The following is a 26116-nucleotide window of genomic DNA, read 5'->3' on the forward strand; positions in this document are numbered from 1 at the left end:
GATTGCTAGAGTTCAGGGTCTACAAAGTGGATATACAAAATGGTGGACCACCACAGTGATGTCTGATCATTGAAATATCAGTTTTCTCTGTACAATGATCTGTCAATGTTCCAGAGCCAACCTTAACAATTTTAGTGGCAACTGATTGACATGGAGGTCCAGCCAAAACGGAACTGAGCCTAAGACAAGCAGACCATGTAGTGGCAAGCAGGCCACGACGTGGACAACTTGCTCTGAACTCAGTTCCCTTATTATTGGGACTTCATTCCTTAAGGATACAGTACAGCACGGTCAACTGTGCTGAGAGCAGCTGTTGCAGGGTAATATCATCTGACCACAGTGACAGGTCCAGGGATACGACATGGTCAATTTTTACTGGTTAAGTTTACTCGGGGGTCATTGGCTGAGCAGGTATAACTCAAGTGGTCACTTTGGCAAGTAAGATTACTGTTCTGAAATATCTTCTCTTAGAACCTCTGCTGAGAATCATGATCCATCGCGCAACGGAGAAGTCAAATCAAGTGCTAGAATAAACTGATCTAAGGACAGAGGGCTTCCTGTTAGACAACCAGAAACAAGGCACACAAAAATATCAATATTCCTGGATGTCTCTTGTAAATGATTGGCAATGACTACACTTTGGGCATTGCTAGCAATGATCCAGATTCAGGCAAACATGGAAATGCTATACCTTGAGGTGCACTGTAACCAGAGACATGTATCTCTGAGTATGTAGGAAAATTTAAGGGGCAAGGATCTTGGATAAAGAACTTTGTTTTGAATTGAACCAGATTACTGTTTGGTCTATCTCAGTTGGTGCTGCTAACTGTATATGGTCCCAAAGGTGGTCCAATTTATCAATCCAAAGAATTTCAAAGGGGTGTATTTGACACATTTCTAGGTATCTAGTGTCAGTATTATTGCTGTCAATATGGTAGTGAACTCCTGTAGTGCGTATCCAACCTCAGTCCTGGATTAGCGCTAAATGTCAAGCTATAAATATGAAGCTCAATTAGTCGGTGAACAACCCGCAGGTGAGCCTTAAGACAGTGTCCAGGCACTCTGTTGATGTAACAAAACAAATACTTTGGCATTGCCTGTTGGTTCATTGGTTAGACTACACTAGGGGTTGATAAAATGTGGGGCTGGAAGAAGCACAGCAGGTTAAGTAGCATCAGAAGAGCAGGGGAATTGACATTTCAGGCAGGACCCTATATCAGGATTGGACCACTAGACTACACTTGGAAGAGTGCAAACCGTTCTTGTCTCCACATTTCAAAAAATGGTACAGAGGCATTGAAATTAATTTGGTTTTAACAGCTTTCACCTCTGACTGACCCTGCTCACAATTTGCCTCTGCGATTGACCAGATTAAAAGTAGGAGAAAGTGAGGATTGCAGATGCTGGAAATCAGAGTCGAGAGTGTGGTGCTGGAAAGAACAGCAGGTCAGGCGGCATCCGAGGAGCAGGAGAATCGATGTTTCGGGCATAAGCCCTTCATCAGGAATGAGGCTTGTGAGCCAAAGGGGTGGAGAGATAAATGGGAGGGGGGGAAGGTAGCTGAGAGTGCGATAGGTAGATGCGTCGGGTGGTTAGGGTTTGGTGATGGAGGAGGCCCAGGACCTGCATGTCCTTGGTGGAGTGGGAGGGGGAGTTGAAGTTTTGGGCCACAGGGCGATGAAATTGGTTGATGTGGGTGTCCCGGAGATGTTCTTTTTTTTTTGGATTCCTTAGTGTGGAAACAGGCCCTTCAGCCCAACCAGTCCACACTGACCCTCCAAATAGTAACCCTCCCCCTAGACCCATTTCCCTCTGACGAATGCACCTAACACTATAGGACAATTTAGCGTGGCCAATTTACCTGAACCTGCACATCTTTGGACTGCGGGAGGAAACTGAAGCACCCGGAGGAAACTCCACACAGACAGTCACCCAAGGCTGAAATCGAACCTGGGACCCTGGTGCTGAGAGGCAGCAGTGCTAACCACTGAGTCACCGTGCCGCCCTAATCTCTGAAGTGTTCTGCAAGTAGGCATCCTGACTCCCTAATCGGGAGCAACAGATACAGTAAATGACGTGTGGAAGTGCAGGTAAAATTCTGATTTAGAGTAGCACATGAATTTAAAATTTTTAGTCACTTAAACTTAGCTAAACCTTTAGTTACGTTTTAAATGGGTTGTTGATTTCTTTCTCTAGTGTGGTAATGGCTACTTAGTTTTATTATGGAAAGCAATTCTTGGGTCAAAGTGAATATTGTAATTATTTACCATTTCATCAAATTTTGTATCATCTGCAAACTTACTGATCGAACCTCCTACATTCAAGTCTAAGTTATTTATATAATCCACAAACAGTAAGGGCCCCAACAGTTACCCTGTTGGTCCCCACTGGATTCAGACGCCTTGACCGTCAAACTCTGTTTCCTGCTCCTCAGCCAATCGTGGATCCAATTAGTCAAATTTCCTTGGATTCCATGTGGTCTTACCTTTGCGAACAGAGTCTCATATGGGACCTTATCAAAACCATTGCTTAAGTCCAAGTAGACTACATCAATTTGTGTACAGCTCGCTCCAACAAACAACAATGAGATAAATGACCAGATAATCTGCTTTTGATAAGAAATAAAGACACCTTAAAAATATTCTACTCTTCTCAAATAGTGCCAAAAGATCTTGAACATTTCACCTGACCATGTAAGCAGGTCTCAGTTTTACATCTCATCCAAAACAGGACATGTAAAACAATGCAGTACTTCCTCAGTACTGCACTGGAAATTTAGCCGAGAATATGGGCTGGAATGCAACTTCGTGCTCTATCAATCATTTTTGCTAAAATTTTGACAGAGATGTAGAGTTAAAGCTAACTAAGTGGAATGGGATAGGCAGTTAGATCAATTGAGAGTGAAAGATAGATAGATTGGGGTGGAGATGGATTGACATGGGTGAACAGATCAATGAATATACATTATTTTTTTACCGAGATCAGTCATAGTGCCACCTTTCACTGGAGCCGATTCAGAATCTTTCTTCGTGTTCACTAAAAGACAAAATCTTAAGATATAAACATTGCAAACTATTCTGCAACAACTACAAATATTCACAAAAAACAAAAATGAACACTGCAAGCTTGAAGCAACTGCAGTCACGCTTCACCATGTTGCTTGAATTATAATCCCACATTTTAAATTTAAACTGAAGATTGCTTCCAGCACAGAATCGGAAAAACTATTGAAGTTTGGGTTCAATATTCAAATGCTATTGACCAACTTGATGCCAGTGTGAAGTGTGCAAAGTGCATCATGGCTGGCAGTGTGATACATGGTTAATCTGTGGAGAGTGAATAACACACTATGCTCCCTGATTGAACATGAACCTTGGGAAAGGACTTTATAAGTTTATTTAAAATAGTGTTGAAGAGTCCTGTAGAATACTGAAATAGGTTCTCTAATTTACCTTTTTCATTTTCCAAACATTATGCAAAGTCAACACACAACTACATTAAAACCTAGCTTGACAAGTTCTGGAAGAACCATTCACAAATAAAGTGTGTAAACAATGCAAATCATACAGAATGAAGATTCTCAAACGTAGGCAATGACGTTCTCTCTAAGCACGCTCCACATAATTTCAGTGTGCCAAAGCAGTGCAAATTCAGGACCATGAATTCTTTGCTCAGGAGCTGTCACCACAACTACCATGGTCTGCCAGGATTGCTATGATGTTAAGCAATAAAGTTTGGGCAACAATATTCAGTACACATGCAAAGGTTACTTCAGATTGTAGATTTATTAATACAACCAGAGTCTGACTGAGAAGTGGCTAGGAAACAGTAATGAAAAATGTGGAATGACCTTACCCCAGGCTCCTTTCCTGTAAGATGACAATGCAAAGTACAAAGTCAGACACTGATCTATCTGCTAGCTGCTCATTAGTCACAAAGCTTCCAAAACTAGTTTGAATAAGAGACATGGTCATTCGATCAAGCACATACACTGAGGAGGCATTAAGGTGAAGTCGTCTCATGTGTTACTGCTCATGGAGTAGTCTCAATGTTTCTTGGGCTCCTTAATCAGCAATTCAGTCAGCCTTCATTTTCTTCATACCCAACTCTCACATAGTTAAATTAAATATACTTTTCCATATAAATTGTGATTCATTATGGAGCAAAGAGGCAAGTTTTGAACTGTGATACTCACCAAGTCTCAATATAATAGGCAGGGTGAAGCGGACACAGGAAAGGAGGGATAGGAAGGACCAAGACTCAATGCTACCCAGGGCTGTGTATCAACCAAAGAGACAGTGTCTCATTTTGTGAGGAGCCTCTGCTTCACAATGAAGATGATCGGAACATTTGTGCATTCTTCAAGAATCAGCAACATGCTGCCAATAATTATAAATTGAAGATTACACCAAAAGTATTTTCCACAGGATCCTTCTGGGGATGAGCAGAAAGAATCCCAATGACCCGCCAATTTAGTGATCCATAATAAAAGATAAAAGATATCTTGTTTTGACATGCTGGCATATTACATTCAATACCAGGATGCAAAAGTAGCCATTGAACAAGACAGGCTTCCTTTACTGAGATACCAACCGCATTACTGCACCTGTACATCTTAGTGCTATCAGGAAATGATCCCACTATGAAATGAAAAAAAAATCTTGCATTTCTATAGCGCCTTTCACAGCTTCATGACATTCTGCTGTGTTTGACATGCAATTAATATTTTTGAAGGGCAGTTGTTGTTGTGATGCAGGCAATCAGGGCAGCCTATTTTCGCGCATTTACTGATGTACAAATGGCATGTGATTGTTGACACAGAATTATTCAGCTCATTGCATATCTTCCATGGCTGGCCAACAAGGTCCAAAGTTTAATGCTAAGGCATGTTTCCTGATTATTCTGAAACAATAACTGGTTAAAACTTTGCCCCCCAGAGACAGGAGAGTAATCTTTACCATCACTGAACAGTAAACAGGCACAGTAGATTGCCAACCTCTGGCGTAGCAACTGGCCTGTTGGAGAACCTGCTTGATTTCCATCCCAGTGGTTTGAACAGGAATAAATATTGGGCTTGTGATCTGCTTTGGCAGTTGACAGTTCAAACAATGAAAGTGACTATAATTCTTGGTGGTAGTTCGCTCAAAATTCATCTGCCAGATATACACCACACCACACAAAATTCTTTTAAAAAGCATGTGAACTTGAGGAGCATAGTTCCACTGTTTATTTTGCAGCAGAATGTGTAACATGCTGTAAAGAGTGCTGGAAGAATGGCACTGGCATTCTGCACACTTTCATGAAAACACTTACTTGTCTAAACATGGATGAAGAGCAGCATTAGGAGGAGGAGATTGATGACAAGTCAGCGAAAGTTGAGTGCAGTACCTGGTGTACCATCAAAATGGACTCACGAGGTTGTCAATGAAACAATCTTCCAATAACGTGTGTGCAAACCACTTAGTAGGAAGCAATATGAACTCACAAACCTTTATTGCCCATTTTATCCCACTGCTATTTTTATTATTTTACTTCTCTTTATGTAATGAAAATAAGCACAGAATTAATGACTGCAAAGTTTCAGTGGATGCTGTGCCTCTATTCCAGGAAAGATAGATTTTTCCAGTGCATTTCATGCTTTTAGCTTAAATAATTTCACAATCAAATCAACACTTTAAAGAGCAGTCACCTTTTATTTTGCAGGCAAAAGCAACAGCTGATTTGCGCACAGCAGGGCTCAAAAGGTAGCAATAAGATAAAAGGCCAGATTTTCTGTATTTTTACTGCTGACTCTTGATTTAGGATGAATGTTCACCAAGTTTGAAGTGAAGCACCTTGCTCATCTAATTGTATCATGAAATCCTCAACTTCCAACAGAGGAACAGGGCTTCATGGGGTACTTAATGTGAATAGCTTTGCTAATAATGACAAAGATGTATCGCTTATCACAAGATGCATCTGTACTACATGTACTTGTGCCCGAGGCTCTTTCTCTTTTTCTGCTTCGAAAGGGCACTTTATTGGAGGGAGTAAGCAGGAAGGACAACCTGCTTAAGATTCCTCTGGCTATCTACCCCTATGCACTATAGATTCAGATGGACTTGCCTGGAATAAATTGATACAAGCTGTGGGACATACATGCTTTGACCAGTTTCTCATGGAAAGGGACTGGTGGCAATAACCAAGCCACCTACTTGATCTCTAATCCACACCATTGCATTGCAGCAATGTCTCAGTATCCTACATTCATGGCTGCCTGAATTGCACCTCCAATTCTGTCACCAGAACACAGAGTGTGAATCTTACAAAGTTTTGGCATCATTACAAGAGATACTCAAATTATGACTGCCTCCTGCATGCCAGAGGCCTCCCTGCAGTTCCTACAGATGGTACTTATTATTCAATGTGAAACTGAATAGATGTCAGAATTCTAATGGACTTTGTGTTTGTCCTGATGATTACTTTAGCAACATGTCTCTAGTCAGCAATAACTAACCATGATTTGCATCATTACTTCTTGAAGCAAGTTAACACTGTTAGTGACACTAGCTACATTGAGTTGCTGTTTCTTGTTAAATGCCAACTTCTTCAAGAGAACATGGGGCAATAAATCAATGAATATTCTAAAGCAGGTAACTTACACTCCAGCATGTTCTGCATATGCATAATTTAATACAAATGTAAAGCATTTGGCAGGCGACTTCTTAGAGCTGACTGAGTACATTTTATGCACACAAAGATAGGCAAATGTCAATCATTCTCCACTTCACCCTTTTATTGTTACTATACTAACCTACTCTAATATTTCTCCAGCAATCTTCATTGGTTCCTTTTGCTGTAATTAAATGGAATAACTCAAATTTACATTACAGTTTGTGAAGCTATTCAAATACACATTTACTGTGTATTTTGATACCATCAAGACGTAGACATTCAATCTTGCCATTCAACTATGTGCTTTGTCTAAAGACATCTTGATCCAGACATCCTCTGGATGTTGAGGTTGGTCATGTTAATTTCACTTCCTGCCTCATTGCCTCTCAAGCCTGATCTATCCACAGTCTGGGTGAAGGTTGACTCTTCGCCCTGACTTCATCAGATTCATCCCTCGCTGTGTATGAAATATTGAGTGAAATATCTGTACCTGCATAAAATTGGGCAGCAATTGCAGGGCAATATTGGACTGAGTTCCAAGAACCCTCTAGTCAGATTGGAAAATAAAATATATCTTATTGAGGGCTGTCAGCTCATTTATGGAGTCTGAACAGTAAATGTGCAGTTAACAAATGACTCACTGAGACATTTTCAACTTCTTTCGGTTCTGACAAAAGGCCACTGACCTGAAACACTAACTCTGTTTCTTGCTCCCTAGGTCCTGCCCAACCAGAGTATTTGTCTCTCTACTCCTATTCTGGATTTCCAGCATCTGCAGCATTTTGCTTTACTATGATATTGAAATAGATTTGAAGGGCGTATAATTTATGAAGATCAGTTTGTTGACATAAGCAGAGTGAACTTTGGTTCAGTAATAGCATTGCTGCTTCTGTCAGAAGGTCAAATGAGATGTTTTCTCATTTAAAGGTACTGTAAAGACACAGTTGTTATGAATACAAGTTATTATACGTCTGAACCCCACTCCAGACATTATTGCTGAGTGAAAACTAGAGTGTCCACTGCTGAATACCATGTCAACATCCAGGTGCACACTCAAGTTGGTGGCCTCCATTACAATCCAATAAACCAATTGCCCAGATACAAATACCCAAAGACAGTTTACACCCCAAGTTGAACTGTAGCTGTGCATAGGACTTTGTAAAATAATCCTTGCTGCTGAGAAGCAAAATGGAAGTACCTTGCACTGATCATTTTCCCCATTGAAATTGAACCTAACAAACATCTATGTGATGCAGAAGTTGTTTTTTTTCCCAGTCTATGGCTGCAAGCCCCTCCCCTAAGTCAGAGAGAATGAACAGCACAGAGACAAGCCATTTGGCCTAATCACTGTTTGCATACTTGTTACTTGCACTGTTGTGAATATTTAAGCAAAATAGAAGATCTGAGCTTTGTGAACCTACTGTCACACTCCCCACCTTCCATTCAGCATTTATGACCAGCCTTCAAAATAAAATCCTGATATAAATTACTGAGTCGTCTTTTCACATCCAGTGATGCCTAAACTATCCTGTGGGATATCAATTTGACTATGGTTAGCTTCACACTATCTCTTGACCTATTTGCTGAAACTGGTTTTCACTAGATTTATTTCTTATTTCTCCAGCCTAGAGATTATCTTGGTCTTAGCACAAAATCCGGTGACTTGAAAATATTTCCAGAGAGTATCAGTACACACAGTTCATAAAGCCCCGAAAGTTGTGGAATCAATGCATGGAATACTCTAATGACACTTGAGGACTCTCAAAGGCAACATTCTTTGGCAGTTCACTTGATAAATTGGCACAGGACTTGAAATTACAAGTTACACCATAGCACGCAGTACAATCAATAGTAAGAGAACAAGATAAAAGATCGGGATGTTAAATCTTTGATTAACATTTGAAAATAACTCACTGCCCTTCATTCTGTTACTGTAGTACAGCAGAGCAGAAATCAAAACTGAAAACAATCTGGGTGGCTGTTGGGCAGGGCATCAAGGTGAACATTAGGCTGAACAGCTTTGGTGTTTGGAACTAAATCCAACCTGGACTTAAAAGAAGGTGGCTAGTTTACGGACAATTCAAATAAGATAAACTTTGAGATGTTTCAATGTACTTCCAATTGCAAAAGTGACCATAGCATTATGTACAATCGACAGGCCAAGTTAAATTCAAACTGACTAAAAGCACGAAACGAGAAAAACATATTACCACTTTTCGGTAGTGTGACCTCTTCTACGTTGGGGACAGGGGAGGGTTCATCCATGTCCTTGGTCAGGTCCTCTTGGTCCTCCTCTCGATGTCCTCGCTTTGACTTGGCATATGGTGTGGCAGGACTGCGTCTTAAAACAAGGTGCAATGCGGTCATCCGCTCAAGAGTACAACATTCTAACTCTTTCTTTATGAAGTCATGATATCACTAAGCAGCTACATCACCTGAGTGTGGAAAATCATGTGGAAAATGCTCTAGATACCATACCAGTATTGTCACTATATCAAGGTCCTGATGTATTTTATAGTCAATCAATCTTGTGCTGAAATGATGCACAATAGGAATTCTTCTATCAGAGAATCCAATAAAAAAAAACAAAAAAAAGGTAAGATAGGATTTCAAATTATACCCAACATCTAACAGCAGCCAAAACAATTCTGGTTTCTCACTGTGCTAAGTTGCCATTAGACTATAGTGGGGCTGCTGTGAAGCTAAGGTGGAGTTTCAATTCAGTTTGATATCAGCCACAGGTACATAATAAAATGCAAACAGATCTTAAAGAGATCTCAATAATCAGGATAGCTTCAACAGATATGACACAATTTTCAATGTCACTGATTTATACCAATATTAGTTTCCAAAGGATATGAATAAATGCAGATAACCACATTGAAAAGATCAGAATTGCAGTTATGTCACGGACAAAAATAAAGTGCTGTCAAAGACCCCAAATTTAAAAACTACACTTTTGCCAGGAAGAATAGAAAAGCAATATATGATTTAAATGGTGACAGATTGCAGAACTCTGGTACACTGGGATCTGGATGTCCTGGACATGAATCACAAAAGGGTACAGCAAATGATTAGGAAGGCAATTAAGAATGGTGGCAATTATTTCAAGGAGAATCCAGTATAAAAATAGGCAAGTTTTGTTACAGTTGAAGGGATGTCAGTGAGAACACAGCTGGAGAGAGTGTAGTTTTGGTCTCCTTATTTAAAAAAGGATATAATGACATTAGAAGCAGTTCAGAGAAGATTCACTTGTCCGATTACTGGGATGAGGGTGTTTAATTTATTAGGAAAGGTTGGCTCTGCATCCATTAAAATTTTTGAGGAATGAGAGGTGATCTCATTAAAACATACAAGTTCCTGAAGGGCTGGTCAGGGTGCATGTTGAGGGGATGTTCCCTTTCATGGGAGAAGCTAGAGATCTCTTGTGGGAGATACTAGAACTCTGGAACATGATTTAAAAATAAAGGATTTCCCATTTAAGAGAGAGATTAAAAGAAACCTTTTCTGCCAGAGGATTATTAGTCAGTGGCAATGTTTCCTGCAGACAGCAGTGAAGGCAGGATCATTGAATTAAGGTTGAGTAAGATAGATTCTTGATTAACAAAGGAATCGAAGGCTATTGGGAGAATGGGAGTAGACAGGAAAGTAGAGTGGAGGTCACAATGAGATCAACCACCATTTTATTGAAAGGCTGTACAGGGCTGTGGGGCCAAATGGCCTACTCCTGTTCTTAATTTGCATGTTGTTCTTCAACTAAATATGTGCTTCTTCTGGAAGCTGAAACAAATCCATAAATACAGATGCCTCACTTTAAAAAGCACATTTGAAACTAATTTGGTTAGTGCTGAGGAAAGCATGCCACACGTGCAGAAGGGATGAAATTGAAGGTAGTGCATGCTCCATTTGCTCTCCCACACAGACTTGGTGAAAGGCTTCAGGGCTTGTGCCATCATGTTTTGATCCAAGCTAAAAAGAAGCTGACAAACTGCCTAACCCTAAGGCAGAAACCTATACTCCTGAAATACTGAGAGAGATTGTGGCATGAGGAATGGCCATGCTATGGAAGAGCTGGAAAGGCTTTTAACCTGTTCAGCAACCATGTCAGTTGTGAGACAAGAAAAATAATGACAAGAGGGGCTTGTGTTGAATGAGGAAAATGATAATTTGGCCGAAGATGAACATTGTGCTGAAATGGGTGAATCCAAGTCAAGTAAGTGAGAAAATTAGTCGTAGATTTAGCATGAAAGAGTAGTAGAGCAAATAGTCATGCAAAATGCATAAGGAGCTGGTTGTGTATGCAGTATCTAGTGAAGTGAATCTACAAAGATGCCAGTAGTAATACACATGACAGTGTCAGAGGGCTGAATTCAAGGACCAGCTTAGTTGGCTGCATTCTAGAAGGCAACCTTCAAAAGACCAAGGTAGGGGTCAAAGCTGACTGCCTTCAGGGAGAGCACAGAGCGAGAACAAAATCCTGTGGCTTGGACCTTAACAGAGACCTAATAAGGGTAAGGCATACTGTAATAAACAAGCTTGCTACACTTGTACTTGCAGAGGAGAAAAAGGGCAATGTGAAAAAATTGGAACAAATAAGATGGGGTAATGTTTTAAATAAAAGACTAAAAATTAAACTTAATGACAACAGAGCAGAAAAGAGTACTTGAAATATTGATTTAATCTTTGTATAAACAAAGGGAATGAAGTAATAAAGAAATTCCTAACCAGTGGGAAGTATCAGTGAGAAAGATGGCTCATAGTGATATATGGCCCAACAGACACAAAGTCTTTCATTTGGCTACACTTACAAAGGGAGTTTGCCGGACTAAAACTGTGGATGCCAGAAATCTGAAACAAAAACAGAAAGTGTTGGTGAAACTCAGCAGGTCTGGCAGCACCTGTGGAGAGAAGAAGAGATTTAATATGGAGTCCAGTGGCCCTTCTTCAGAACTGGAATTGATGCTGATCCTTTTTTCTTCCACAGGTGCTGCCAGATCTACTGAGTTTCTCCAGCACACACAGTTTTTGTTGGAGATTTTTAGAGAGTTGTTCTGTTGATAAGGAGTATTTCAGAAAACAAAGGGAGGAAAGAGCAGTAGAAGAGATGAGGAATGAGATTGTAACTACAAAATCAGGAATGATGTTGCTATTTTAAATCACAGCAGAAGGTTAGATCTCATGGAATACAGGGAAAACTAGCCATTTGGATACAGAACTGGCTTGAAGATAGAAGATAGAGGGTGGTGGTGGAGGGTTGCTTTTCAGACTGGAGGCCTGTGATCAGTCATGTGCCACAAGGACCGTTGCTGGGTCCACTGCCTTTCGTCATTTATAAAAATGATTTTGGATGTGAACATGGGAGGTATAGTTAATAAGTTTGCAAATGACACCAAAATTAGAGGTGTAGCGGACAGCGAAGGAGATTACCTCAGATTACAACAGGATCTTGATCAGATGGGCTAATGGGCTGAGGAGTGGCAGATGGAGTTTAATTCGGAATAATGTGAGGTGCTGCATTTTGGGAAGGCAAATCCGAGCAGGACTTAAACACTTAATAATAAGGTCCTGGCAAGTGTTGCTGAACAAAGAGACCTTGGAGTGTAGGTTCGTAGATCCTTGAAAGTGGAGTCGCAGGTAGATAGAACAGTGAAGAAGGCATTTGGTATTGGTCAGAGCATTGAGTATAGGGGTTGAGAGGTCATGTGGCAGCTGTACAGGACATTGGTCAGGCCACTGTTGGGATAGTGTGTGCAATTCTGGTCTCCTTCCTATTGGAAGGATGTTGTGAAACTTGAAAGGGTTCAGAAAAGGTTTACAAAGATGTTGCCAGGGTTGGGGGATTTGAGCTATAGGGGCAGGCTGAACAGGCTGGGGCTGTTTTCCCTGGAGCGTTGGAAAGTGAGGGGGGACCTTATAGAAGTTTATAAAATCATGAGGGGCATGGATAGAATAAATAGACACTGTCTTTTCCCTGGGGTGGGGGAGTCCAGAACTAGAGGGCATAGGTTTAGGGTGAGAGGGGAAAGATTTAAAAGGGACCTAAGGGGCAACTTTTTCACACAGAGGGTGGTGTGCATATGGAATGAACTGTCAGAGGAAGTGATGGAGGCTAGTTCAATTACAACATTTAAAAGGCACCTGAATGGGTAATATGAATAGGAAGCGTCTAGAGGGATATGAACCAAGTGCTGGCAAATGGAACTAGATTAGGTTAGGATATCTGGTTAGCATGGACGAGTTGGACCAAAGGGTCTGTTTCTGTGCTGCACATCTCTATGACCCTGTGGATACACTGGATATATGGAGAGGAAAAAAAATGGTTTGGGGAGATAATTACTAACTGGTATGTGCTCTAGACCACCAGAATCAGGTCAACTGATTGGTCAAAGGACTGCTAAGGAGGACAAGGGGACATTTAAATGTACATATCAGAGGTGATTCCAACATCTGAAAAATTGAATGATCAGATCAGATAAAACCTGAAGGAAAGCATTGAGAACACAGACAAATTCACTATGTCAATCAGAGACAGGCCCCTCACACGAGGCTGGTTGCTTGAGGATATTTTGCATTAGGTTTGTTGTTCAGTGATCTTCCAGTGCTGGCTAGTAATCTAAGGGTGTGCATTTATGGGCCAATGAGACGGTACTGACAAATTTAATAGCATCAAAGCTTTTTCTATGCTATGAAATTGAGAAGGACACATTGTAGTCAAATATTCATAAAGACATTTCATTGAAACACTTTGAAGGAAAGTTATATTAGACTTCATTATTTTCTTTTGAAAATCTTTACATATTATGAAAATATGAAATAGGAGTAGACCTCGGACCTGCTTCACCACTTAATAAGATCATCACTGATCTGAATACTCCAAGTTTCTGCCTACTCCGATAACTTTTCATCCCTTCACTTTTTTCTCATCCTCTGCCCAAAAATTATTCAAACGTTCTGCCTTTTGAGGAAGAGAGTTCCAAAGACTCTCAAACATCAGAAAAAAAACACTTCATTTTTGTCTTAAATGGGTGAAGGTCGTTTTTTTTTTAAAGTTCTGGAATCTCCCTCAAGAGGAAACATCCTCTTCACACCTACCCTGTCAAGGGCCCACAGGATCTTAAAGAATCAAACAAACTGCCCCTTAATCTTTTAAACTCTAGCAGATACAAACCTACCCTATTCAACCTATCCTCACAAGACATCCTGCCCATACCAGGTATTAGTCCAGTTGGGCCGGCACGGTGGCTCAGTGGTTAGCACTGCTGCCTCATAGCACCAGGGATCCGGGTTCGATTCCAGACTCTGCGTGGATTTGCACATTCTCCCAGTATCTGCGTGAGTTTCCTCCGGGTGCTCCGGTTTCCTCCAAAAGTTGAGGAGGTTAGGTGAATTGGCCATGCTAAATTGCCCATAGTGTTCAGGGATGTGCAGGTTAGGATCATAGAGTTTACAGCATGGAAACAAACCCTTCGGTCCAACTTGTCCATGCCGACCAGATATCCCAAACCAATCTAGTCCCGCCTGCCAGCACCTGACTCATATCCCTCTAAACCCTTTGTATTCATATACCCATCCAGATGCCTTTTAAATGTTGCAATTGTACCAGCCTCCACCACTTCCTCTGGCAGCTCATTCCATACACGTACCACGCTGTGTGTGAAAAAGTTGCCCCTTAGGTCTCTTTTATATCTTTCCCCTCTCACCCTAAATCTATGCCCTCTAGTTCTGGACTCCCCCACCCCAGGGAAAAGACTTGGTCTATTTATCCTATCCATGTTCCTCATGATTTTATAAACCTCTATAATGTCACCTCTAAGCCTCCGACACTCCAAGGAAAACAGCTTTCGCCTATTCAACCTCTCCCTATAGCTCAAATCCTTCAACCCTGGAAACATCCTTGTAAATCTTTTCTGAACTCTTTCAAGTTTCACAACATCTTTCCAAAAGGAACGAGACCAGAACTGCACACAATATTCCAACAGTGGCCTGTAGCCGCAACATGACCTCCCAACTCCTGTACTCAATACTCTGATCAATAAAGGAAAGCATACCAAATGCCTTCTTCACTATCCTATCTACCAGCAACTTCACTGTCAAGGAGCTATGAACCTGCACTCCAAGGTCTCTTCGTTCAGCAACACTCCGTAGTAACTTACCATTAAGTGTATAAATGCTGCTAAGATTTGCTTTCCCAAAATGCAGCACCTCGCATCTATCTGAATTAAACTCCATCTGCCACTTCTCAGCCCATTGGCCCATCTGATCAAGATCCCGTTGTAACCTGAGGTAACCTTCTTTGCTGTCCACTACATCTCCAATTTTAGTGTCACCTGCAAACTTAATAACTGTACCCCTTATGCTCACATCCAAGTCATTTATATAAATGATGAAAAGCAGTGGACCCATCACCAATCCTTGTGACAATACAGTGGTCACAGGCCTCCAGTCTGAAAAACAACCCTCCACCAGCACCCCCTGTCTCGTACCTTTGAGGTGCATTAGTCAGGGGTAAATGTAGAGTCATGGGAAATGGGCTTGGGTGGGATACTGTTCGGTGTGGACTTGTTGGGCTGAAGGGCCTGTTTACACACCATAGGGATTCTAAACTAAACCTTTTCTGAACTGCTTTCAATGCATTTACAGTTCTCCATGTGGTCCAATCAATGCTTTGTATAACTGAAGCATAATCTCCCTACTTTTCTCTTCAATTCCCCTCACAATAGACTATAACATTCGATGAGTTTTCCTGATTACTTGCTGTATCAGCATACTAACCTTCTGTGATTCATACAGTAGGGCATCTCTCTGCAATCTCTGTTCACTTAGATAAAATGCTTCCTTTTTTATTCTTCTTGCTGAAATTGACAAACACTCACATTCCCACATTACAGTCCACTTGCCAGATTTTTGCCCACTCCCTAACCTATTTATATCCCTTTGTATCTTCCTTATGTCCTTTTGACAATTTACTTTGGAACCTAACTTTGCCTGATCAGCAAACTTACAGACCACAGCTTCGATCTCTTCATCCAAGTCATTTATAGAAACTGAAAACTGCATTCAAAGGGATGAGTCTACAGTGCTCACCAGAAACCCACTGCAATTCTCTCAAATGAATCCATCTACTACAGAATATTGGGATTTTAGAAATGCAGTCAACAATATTCCTGTATGGCAGCAGAACATACCCAGATATCATGCAGATGACGATGAATTTTCCAGTGATATAGAACTGGCTCAACTGAACAAATTAGCAAATAAAACACAATGGAGTTGGGGAAAAAGTCAGTACTGAATTTAGCAATACACTAACAGTATAAGGGGACTGCAGTTACCATGATATTAACAATATAGGACTCAGAGTACAGTGATGGTAATGGCACAGGAAGATTGAGGGTACAGTGATATCAACAGTACATGATTAAAGTTATTGATATTAATGTTACAAGGGGATTGTGGACACAGTGTTGTTAACTGTGCAGGTGTGTTTAGGGTGGTGGTATCAATTGTAAAGGAAGACTGACAATAGTGATAATAATGGTAAAGGTAAACTGAAGGTACCGTGATGTTAATACTACAGGAGGATTACAGGTAATCTTAACAGTAGAGGATAATTGAGGGCACAATAATATTAATGTTACAGGACGCTTGAGAGTACAGTCATATTAACAATACAGGGGGATTGAGACACAATACGAACAGTAGAGGGGCAATGTATTTTCTCGCATGTCTGTAATTTTATAACATATTGGCTTAACAGCTGTCTTCTGCAATGTGTGGGTATTCCAATACATCCTTAACTATTTCCTAAGCACCACTGTATGCCGTGCATCTAGGTCATGCACAAGTCCTCCAAGTCTCGGCTTATTTGTCCAGTCCTTATTTGTAATTTCAAACATTCGCCATCCTCATTCTCCTTAGAGATTTCACCTCCATATTAGGGTGCCTACAGTCTTTTTGATGAAGATGGAGGAAAATAAATCTTTGAAGGTATTAACCATCCATTGGTCATTCAGTCTCATGCTCCCTCAGAATCTACTCTCATAATCAGAAGAGTTGCCTCTGGTGTGTATCCTTGTAAATTGAAAGCATCATACATGCAAAGTGTATGTCACATTACCATCTGACTAGTTGAAATACCACTTATTCAAAAAAATAGATTAAATGACAATTACCCTGGAAACAAACATCTTTCTGAGCAAATACTCATTAGATATGCTGCCAGAAACACAATAAACAAGGAGAACAAACTAAATTGAAGAGCTTTCAAAACAAGTGTTCATTTGCTATCTTGTTTCTCATTAACCCAAGTTCACAGTAGAAGTCTAAGGTTTGGGAAATAAGAACCACACAAAAAAAAATTCACCAAAAATATCTTTAAACTTACCCTTAAAATTGCCCAGGTCCTCTTGGAAACTCCATAAGCCTACCCCCTCTCGGGAACATGAATCGCGGTGTTTGCACCTGTCCAGGCATTTATTATTTTTTTGTTCAGCTGGCCTTCCCTCCCAATGATTTTTGGTGTTCCATATTTGTGTGGGCATGACATATATCCATTGATGAATGTTTAAATATGTTGCAATACATTAAAAATAGTCAAAGCAAATGTTGAAGCATTTCTTTTATTTGTGCACATTTGAAATAAACAACTCTTAAGCAGTACTATAAGAGCAGAAATGACTGCACCATTATTCAGGTTTGCTCAAAGTCCTGAATTTAAACAATTATTCTGGCAATGCAACTAATTACTACGTCAGTCAGTATTAGAAAAGAAAAAAATCAAAATGAATCTTCTAAAGAATTTTTTTTTGTTTTTCACAATAAAAACTCAGATCAAGGAATCTGTCCACCTGATAAGACAAATAAGTTCATGCTTTGTTACTTCTCTGTCACTGAATAGTACAGCACAGGAGCAGACCCTTTGGCCCACCATGTCTGTGCCAGCCATGATGTCATTCTCAACTAATCCCATCAGCCTGCACATAGTCTGCATCCCTCTATTCCCTACCTGTTCTTGTGTCTGTCTAAATGTCTCTTAAACGCTATCATATCTGCTTCTACCTCATCCACTGGCAGCACATTCAAGGCCCAAATCATTTATCATCTGTACATTTCACCTCCTGGACTATTTTCTGAAAATGATAGCTTGTTCAACTGATATCGTAACTGTCAGAGTTGGCCTGGCCTCCATGAAATGATCTGTATGACTTAAGAAAACAACTGTTTTAAATGGGGGATAGGGAATTGGGAGGCAGCGGCGGTGGGGAGGGGGGGGAGGGGATCTGGAGGAGGAGAGAAACAGAGATACAGAAAGAACGTGAGGCACACAAGAATAAATGAGAATACGCAATGAAAAGAGGTGAAACCAAGCACTCACTCACAGGGAGGCAGGGAAAAAAAGCTGTATAAGAAAAGGAACAAAGCTGCCGGTCAAAGTGCAGAATGTGCGTGTGTGTGACCAATTGCTCAGTTTTCCTGTGACAAATCCAAACACTTCAGGCTTCTACACCTGTGGGAATTATGCTTTTGGGAACTATACAATGCTCCTGTTATTGTCTCCTGCTTGAGGTGGAATAGTTTGTAATTTTTAGCAACTTGTCAATCTCAGCAGATGTCAAAAATAAAATTATTTAATGGTCTGACTGGATTATTGTGCAAAACCTCTTGGGCGTGCTCCCGAAATGAAGCCACCCATTTCACAAACTGACAGACTAAAAGCCACACATTGCGCTTGAGTTCAAGATTTGAACTGTTGCTTGCTGCTGCAGCATGGCCGCCTGTACTTGATGCTCAAAGATAGGGCGGTGATAAAACTAAAAACGAGACAATGGCCCTCTTTGGCGACTGCCTAAAATTGCATGGTCCACTGGTACACCAATTCTACCCAGTCAGTTTTGCGCACATCATCCACAGATGGTGAAACTGTGAATTCATTACTGCAACTTTCATGGTATTTAAAGCCTTTGACAGAGGTTGACGCTGATCTCCTGCCCCAGCTGTGAATGCTGGTTATTTGTTTTGATGCAGCCAATATATTGCATGTGCTAGTGCCAGCAGCTGAATTGAGCAACAGCCAAGGTTGGGGGGTTCTTTTCTGCACTGAGCGTTAAAAATTCCAATTGCCTCTCTCAATGTTCTGGCTTGTTCTGTCTGCCTTATGACCACCTTGTGAACGTGATCAGTCAATGCTTGCTGCAACACAAACTGTCAACAGCATTGCCAAATATGAATCCTGTAATCAAATGAGCAGCATTGGTTTGATTTACTCAAATGTGTAACGTCCTAATAAGGGCAGCTGATACTTTCTCTAGAGGTTCGTAGGCCGACGCTGACAACCTAATTCTTGGGATGAACCTGAAAGAGAACAAAGATGCAGACTGGCTGCTTTTGAAATAGAATGAAACATGTAAACTAAGAATATGAACCAAACCTATTGCCATGGAGAAACTGAAACCTTGTTATAACCTAACAGCAATGCAAGCTGGGGTAAATCAAACTGTCAAAAATCCAAGGGGCTTTATATGATTTTGGAGCTGAAGCTCAGGTTATCACTGATATTCACCGCCAGACTATATGTGTAACAAGCAACAACCTAATTAAACTGCACTGAAGAATGGTCAGTGCACGCACGCTGGAGCCTTTCTTAAAACTTCTTCTAAAGTTTTAATGAGATTCAGAAGTCAGTGAGCTGCGTCTTCTGCGTTAAAGTGCTCATATCCCATTCCGAGACTGGCTTTCCCCACTTGCCTCCTTTGAGCAAAACATGCTACTTTCATGTTGTGAAAGGCAATGGCATAGAAACTAAACAATTTAAGATCATGTGCTGGTTGATATCATGATTTAGAAACAACATGACAGTTTGGGGCCCGGACTGCAGATTCTGATGTTGAACATTCCGACCACACCAAATTGATTAGATCAATATCAGTTGATGTATTGCTGACCATATTGTTATCGAATGTTATACCATCTCCCAGTGTTAGTAATACTACTTCTAGACCACTCACAAAACTTGTTTAAGATGGGAGCTGTCTTTTGTTCTTCCTTTCCTAATTCATTGTTTCTTCCAAATAGCTCCAGTGCAAATCTTTCCAAATCGTTTTCCCCAGTAATTTACACTATTTTTCTCCCCTTTATTTCTATCAAGTGAATTTGTCATTCCCAAACAATTATTTGGTGCAATATCGCCCAGGTTGGTTTTGCCCACCTTGTGTGTCTGGGAATCAGCACTTAAACAGATGGTATATCATTCTGCATGGTGCAGAATGGCCAGAGTCAGCATCAAAAAGCCATGTGGATGTGCCCAGATGACCCTGCTGCTATGAGTCGACGTCAGTGATCCTAAAAACCCTTCACTAAAACAACTCAGAATTATCACTTATCTCGCTATCTGCTCATTCTATCAAATGCAGGAAGCCCAAATCAAGTGTGGCCAAGCAAAGCAAGGTTGGAAGGCGGAGGGGGAAGGGCAGCAGATATTTAGACCAGAACATGCAGACTTACTGCATTTCAAGGTCATTCATTTTATCTTTATATTTTAAATTTCTACATCAATCAAAATAGAAAATGCCTCTGCATTTACACCCTCCTGTTGATGGTGTTACCCCAGGTGGGAGGTAAAATGACAGTCTGACAAGATCCCACGGTCAATGTGCATTTAGCAATTTATAATGGTGAAAAGATTAACAAGAGACTGCAAACATCCTATCATACATAGATATATAAGCGATATATAGCAGAAACAAAATATTAACAAAACCCACTTCGCCAGCTGCTGCTTATCTATATCCTGATTAGGACACCATGGGTACAAGTTTCACATGAAAAGGGTGAGAACTTCAACTCCCATGATACAGACTAGCTGGAAATTCCCAGCACTTAGGCCGAGCAGAAATTTCAACTCAAACCTCATCACTAGACAGAAGGCACACTATCTAAAGAACAGCTTTTGCAGCATTCTTCATCTTAAATAAGCAGTTTTAATGGCCATATGGAATCATATAATATACTAGGGGACCAACTACTCTGTTGTGCCTGTGACAATTTTACAGAAGCTACACAATCAGTTTCACTCTGTGCTTTTGCTCACTACTCTTCAAAAATTACCCCTTCAAATACTGATCCAATTCCTTTTTGAAAATTAATATTGAACCTGCTTATGCTCCTTCAGGCAGTGCATTCCAAGCCATAACAATGTAAATGCTTTTCCTTATGCAAACTGAAACTGCAAAACTGAGACATCAAACTCTGATTTTTTTTTTCAAAATGAATTAATTGGATGTGGACATTGTTGGCAGAGCCAAAATCTTTTAACACATCTAGAGATGCGAAGCATAAAGAGGTCACGAAAGGTAAACTGTACCTGATAGATGAACAGAAAAAAGGAAAGCACAGGCAGTCAAATCAGGATCAGACACAGTCAGACAAGATATAGGGAAGAAAAAAAATAAGGAGGGCAGAAGCAGTAATAATGCAACGGAGATAATAAATGGATTAGATAGTAAAAATTGGAAAGAAAGGGAAGACTCACAGAAACAGGATGACAGATTGCACTAGAGAGTTTGCAAACAGTGGCTCACCTCGAAAAGAGTGATGAAGCTGATAAACAAGTCATAGTTATTCACTTAGGAGTAGATGACATACACAATATGTATTTTAAAGCCCATAAATATATAGTTGAAGTAAGGTGGCAAATTGAACAGAGGAAACATCAGATACTGTTCTTAGAGACAATTTCAATGTGAGGCAACACAGGGGATAAGACTGAAAGAAAAACTGAAGGAGGTAATGTTTTTATTTTGATGTAAAGGGGGCAAGGAGAAAGGAAGTGAGCCAGAGGAGCAGAAAAGAGAGGGGGGGAGGGTAAATATTAAGAGAGTGCAAAAGGGAAGAGAAGGCCGGAGGCAAAAGGAAGAAAGAGTTAAGAAAGGAGAACGGGAAAGGAAGGTGCGAAAGAGGAGAAGGATGGAAGACAAAGGAAAAAGAGAGACAAGGAGAACAAGAGGAAAGAGAAAGAATACGACGTAGGGAGGGAATGATGGAGGATGAGTTCTCCCATTTAGGTTCTCTCTTCAAGCTAAAATTTTAGTGATGTTTACATTTTATTTAGCTATAGGAAATAATCTAATCAAAAATTGTTTTTTGAACTGCTACCTGATCTACTGTAGTGCAACTTGAAGGGTCTGCTGCACAATTACAATTTAGCTGTTCAAGTTTTAATGGCAGCAATAAACAACAGGGCCACCACAGAAGTATATTTTTAACTAATTGGCAAATCTTTGGTCAGTGCTAGACACTGGCTATGCTGTGCTCTTCTTTTGGTGAAGTGCTCTAATTCTGTACATCATTATTAAAAACTGTACACAGAGCCCTTGCTCCTCCTCTGCCTGTCAAAATTACTTGGAAAAAAAAATCACTTTCCAAATCCTTTTAGCTCTGAAATCACACTGGACTCGAGATGTTAACTTGATTCTCTCTCCACAGATGCTGTCAGACCTGCTGAGTTTCACCAGCATGGTGTTTGCTTCAGATTCCCAGCATGCACAATATTTTATTTTTAATTTAGTTGTTTACCCTTGTTTTGTTGCACAAACAATGAATGGTGCAACTAACTAATTTCTTTAATATTTGTGTTCCTGGTGTAATTTTTTTTAAGATTAGATTAGATTCCCTACAGTGTGGAAACAGGCCCTTCGGCCCAACAAGTCCACGCCGACCCTCTGAAGAGTAACCCACCCAGACCCATTTCCCGCTGATTAATGCACCTAACACTATGGACAATTTCGCATGGCCAATTCACCTGACCTGCACATCTTTGGATTGTGGGAGGAAACCGGAGCACCCGGAAGAAACCCACGCAGACACGGGGAGAATGTGCAAACTCCACACAGACAGTCACCCAAGTGAGGCAGCAGTGCTAACCATTGAGCCACCGTGCTGCCCACTTTGATTGCATTTTTATTTTAAGAAAAGTGTTTCTGGTGCCTAAAAACTTGGCCACTGGTCATGCTGCCAATAATAATATTCTGGCATCCCAGTCTTCAGCTCAATAACCCAACTCTTTAAAGACATTGCATACAGTTGCCTACAAATATTTTCCCTTTAGCCATGCCCACAGTTCTGCCAACTGTTCCCATAATATATGTTGGGAGAAAGTGAGGACTGCAGATGCTGGAGATCAAATTTGTGAGTATGGTGCTGGAGAAGCACAGCAGGCCAGGCAGCATCTAAGAAGCAGGAGAATCGACGCTTCGGGCATAAGCTCTTCATCACTGCCTGACCTGCTGTGCTTCTCCAGCACCACACTCTTGACTATAATATATGTTGCTTAACTGAGAGTTCCACCGTTTCTTGCTGCCATTACATTTTAAAGCATAGTCCTTGCCTTTATCTGTTGAATGGCTTAACCTCTGACTCCAGCTCTGTTAATTTAAACAACTGCTTGCCCCTGGTTCTGCCCTGGGACCTTATCTCAGTAGAGTTATCCCTCAGGTCTCCTAATGCTGACAAATCAGTGTTCCTTGTCATAACACTTAGAGTCATAGAGATGTACAGCATGGAAACAGCCCCTTCTGTCCAACTTGTCCATCCCAACCAGATATTAATCGAGACCCATTTGCTAGCATTTGGCCTATATCCTTCTAAACCCCTCTTATTTATGTACTTATCCAAATGCCTTTTAAATGTTGCAATTGTGCCAGCCTCCACCACTTCCTCTGGCAGCTCATTCCATACCCGTACCACCCTTTGTGTGAAAAGTTTGCCCCTTAGGTCTTATTTATATCTTTCCCCTCTCATCCTAAACCTATGCCCTCTAGTTCTGGACTCCCCCAACCCAGGGAAAAGACTTTGTCTATTTATCCTATCCATGCCCCTCATAGTTTTGTAAACCTCTATGAGGTCACTCCTTAGCCTCTGGCGCTCCAGGGAAAACAGCACCAGCCTAGTCAGCCTCCCTTTATCGTCCAAACCCTCCAACCCTGGCAACATCTTTGTAAATCTTTTCTGAAGCCTTTTTAAGTTTCACAACATCCTTCCGATAGGAAGGAGACCAGAATTGCACACAATATGCCAAAAGTGGCCTAGCAAATGTCCTGTACAGTTGCAACATGAACTCCTAACTCCTATACTCAATGCTCTGACCAATGCTCATACCAAACACCACCTTCACTATCCTATCTACCTGCGACTCTACTTTCAAGGAGCTATCAACCTGCATTCCAAGGTCTCTTTGTTCACTTGTCCATAGAAAACCTCAATCACCCAGAGTAAGACTATGGTAGAAATGTTTGTGTATTTTAAAACAAAATTCTTTCATAGGATGTGGGCATTGCTGGCTGAGCTAGCATTTATCTTTCATTCCTAACTGCCCTCGAGAAGGTTGTGATGAGCTGCCATCTTGAAACACTGTAGTCCATGTCCATAGCAAACAAAAACCTTTTATGTTAGATGCCTTTTGTAGTACCCTTCACCACTACACTTCACTGCTTTACACCAATTTCTTCGACTTAGTTCTGATGTTTTCATTCCTGTCACTCAATATAATCATTATAAAGTTTATATTAAACAATTTATAAACTCTGACTATACTTCTTTCAGTTGCTTGGGTGAAAATCCATTCTGAGGAAACTTCCTCCAAATGAATGTGTGACAGTCATGTTTATTTTCTGGGATTCACTCAGATTAAATTCTTAGAGAAGACTATCTAAGAGTACCAATTCTAAGGTCTTTTGTCCGCCATGTTTTACAGAGTAGCTGAATTTTCTAAAATAAGGTTTTAAACACAACAAAAATACTTTAAGGGTAACAGTGATACAACAGCGAGAGATAACACTCTCTTGGTAGAGATAAGATCTAACAGTTAAGAAGTCACTTATCGGAGTAGTTTATTAAATAAAATTGGCCAAGTTAGCTTGGAAGATGGATTTATAGTGCTTTTTAAGAGACAATTTCTTAGAATAGCAGACGTTGTCAGGGTTGGAGGATTTGAGCCATAGGGAGAGGCTGAATAGGTTGGGGCTGTTTTCCCTGGAGCGTCAGAGGCTGAGGGGTGACCTTATGGAGGTTTATAATATCACAAGGGGCATGGACAGGGTAAATCGACAAGGTCTTTTCTCTGGAGTGAGAGAGTCCAGAACTAGAGAGCATAGGTTTAGGGGAGAGGGGAAAGATAGAAAAGAGACCTAAGGGGCAATATTTTCACGCAGAGGGTGATGCATGTGTGGAATGAGCTGCCAGAGGAAACAGTGGAGGGTAGTACAACTGCAACATTTAAAAGGCATCTGGACGTGAATAGAAGGGTTTGGAGGGATATAGGCCAGGTGCTGGCAGGTGGAATTAGATTGGGTTGGGATATCTGGTTGACATGGACAAGTTGAACCAAAGAGTTTGTTTTGGTGCTGTACATCTCTATGACTCTAATAGCACATTTTAGAGCCAACCAGCCAGCAGACTATTCTAGACCTGGTAACATGCCATAAGAATCTCTGGGTAGCTGTGATCATAGCATGATTGAATTTTGCATTCAGTTTGAGGGAGAGTGGGTTGAAGACTAATGTTTGAAATTTAAAGTCAACTACAAGGTTACAAAGATAGAATTGGTTAAAGTGAACTTGGAAATCAAGGCGTAGATCAGTACAATACAAGATAATACGAATCAATACAACACAGGAACAGGCTCTTTAGCTCACCAAGCCTGTGCCATTCCAAGCCTTATTTAGACCAGCTACGTAATGCCCATGTGTGGTTTCTATGTCTCTGTTTGCCTCCCGTCCATGCGTCAATCAAGATACACCTTAAATGGTGCTAATATGCTCGCTACCACCACCTTCACTGGCAGTACGTTCCAGGCACCCCTCTGGGTGAAAGGCTTTCTCTGCACTTCTCCCCTACGCTTTCCCCCTTTCATCTTGAACCTGTGCTCTTTTGTAGTTGACCTTTCCACCTTGGAAAAAAGTCTCTGACTATCCACCCTACCTATGACTCTCAATTTTGTAGACCTCAATCAGGTTGCCCGTCAGCCTCTGTCTTTCAATTGAAAACAATCTGAGTTTATCCAACCTTGCCTCATAACTAAAACCCATTCTGGTAAACCTTCTCTCCACCCCGTCCAAAGCATTGTCATCCTTCAGGGTCGGCGACAAAAGTAGCAATGGCATCCAGACCTGGCAGTGGACCAGAGTGAAGATGGCTGATCTCACAGTGGAGCTAGAGATTCCTGGTTGCAATGGGCCCAGAGTGGGGACACCTGGTGCAGGCATAGCAAGGGCTGCAATGTGTTATGCCCAGAGCAGGTATCCTGGTATCATCGAAGCAGCAGCGGAACCATGGACTCCTGGTTGCAGTTGGACCAAAGTGGGGACTTCTGGTTAGCAGTGACGTTGAGGACTCCTGATTGCGGGGCGACTGTGGATTCAGCAAAGTCAGTGAGGTGGGCCCAGTAACAAGGCAGTGGACCTCTCTCTTC

At 41.0% G+C, this 26116-nt stretch overlaps 1 protein-coding gene across 6 annotated transcripts in view; it reads right to left on the minus strand.

Annotated features, from left to right (window-relative positions):
• LOC122543379 (SWI/SNF complex subunit SMARCC2-like) overlaps window positions 1-26116 on the minus strand; it is a 157167-nt gene that overhangs the window by 70499 nt on the left and 60552 nt on the right. For 5 of the 6 annotated variants that reach the window (XM_043682052.2, XM_043682055.2, XM_043682054.2 and 2 more), the window contains exons 11-12: window positions 8865-8995; window positions 2977-3036 (exon numbers count right to left, since the gene is read on the minus strand). In XM_043682052.2, the coding sequence (XP_043537987.2) occupies window positions 2977-3036; window positions 8865-8995 (191 nt within the window). The remainder of the gene's footprint in view (window positions 1-2976; window positions 3037-8864; window positions 8996-26116) is intronic. The other variant, XM_043682053.2, reaches the window with a different exon arrangement.

The sequence above is a fragment of the Chiloscyllium plagiosum genome, unplaced genomic scaffold (genome assembly GCF_037043375.1).
Source record: "Chiloscyllium plagiosum isolate Xiang-an unplaced genomic scaffold, Cpla_swu_hap1 HiC_scaffold_53X, whole genome shotgun sequence".
Classification (NCBI taxonomy): Eukaryota; Metazoa; Chordata; class Chondrichthyes; order Orectolobiformes; family Hemiscylliidae; genus Chiloscyllium; species Chiloscyllium plagiosum.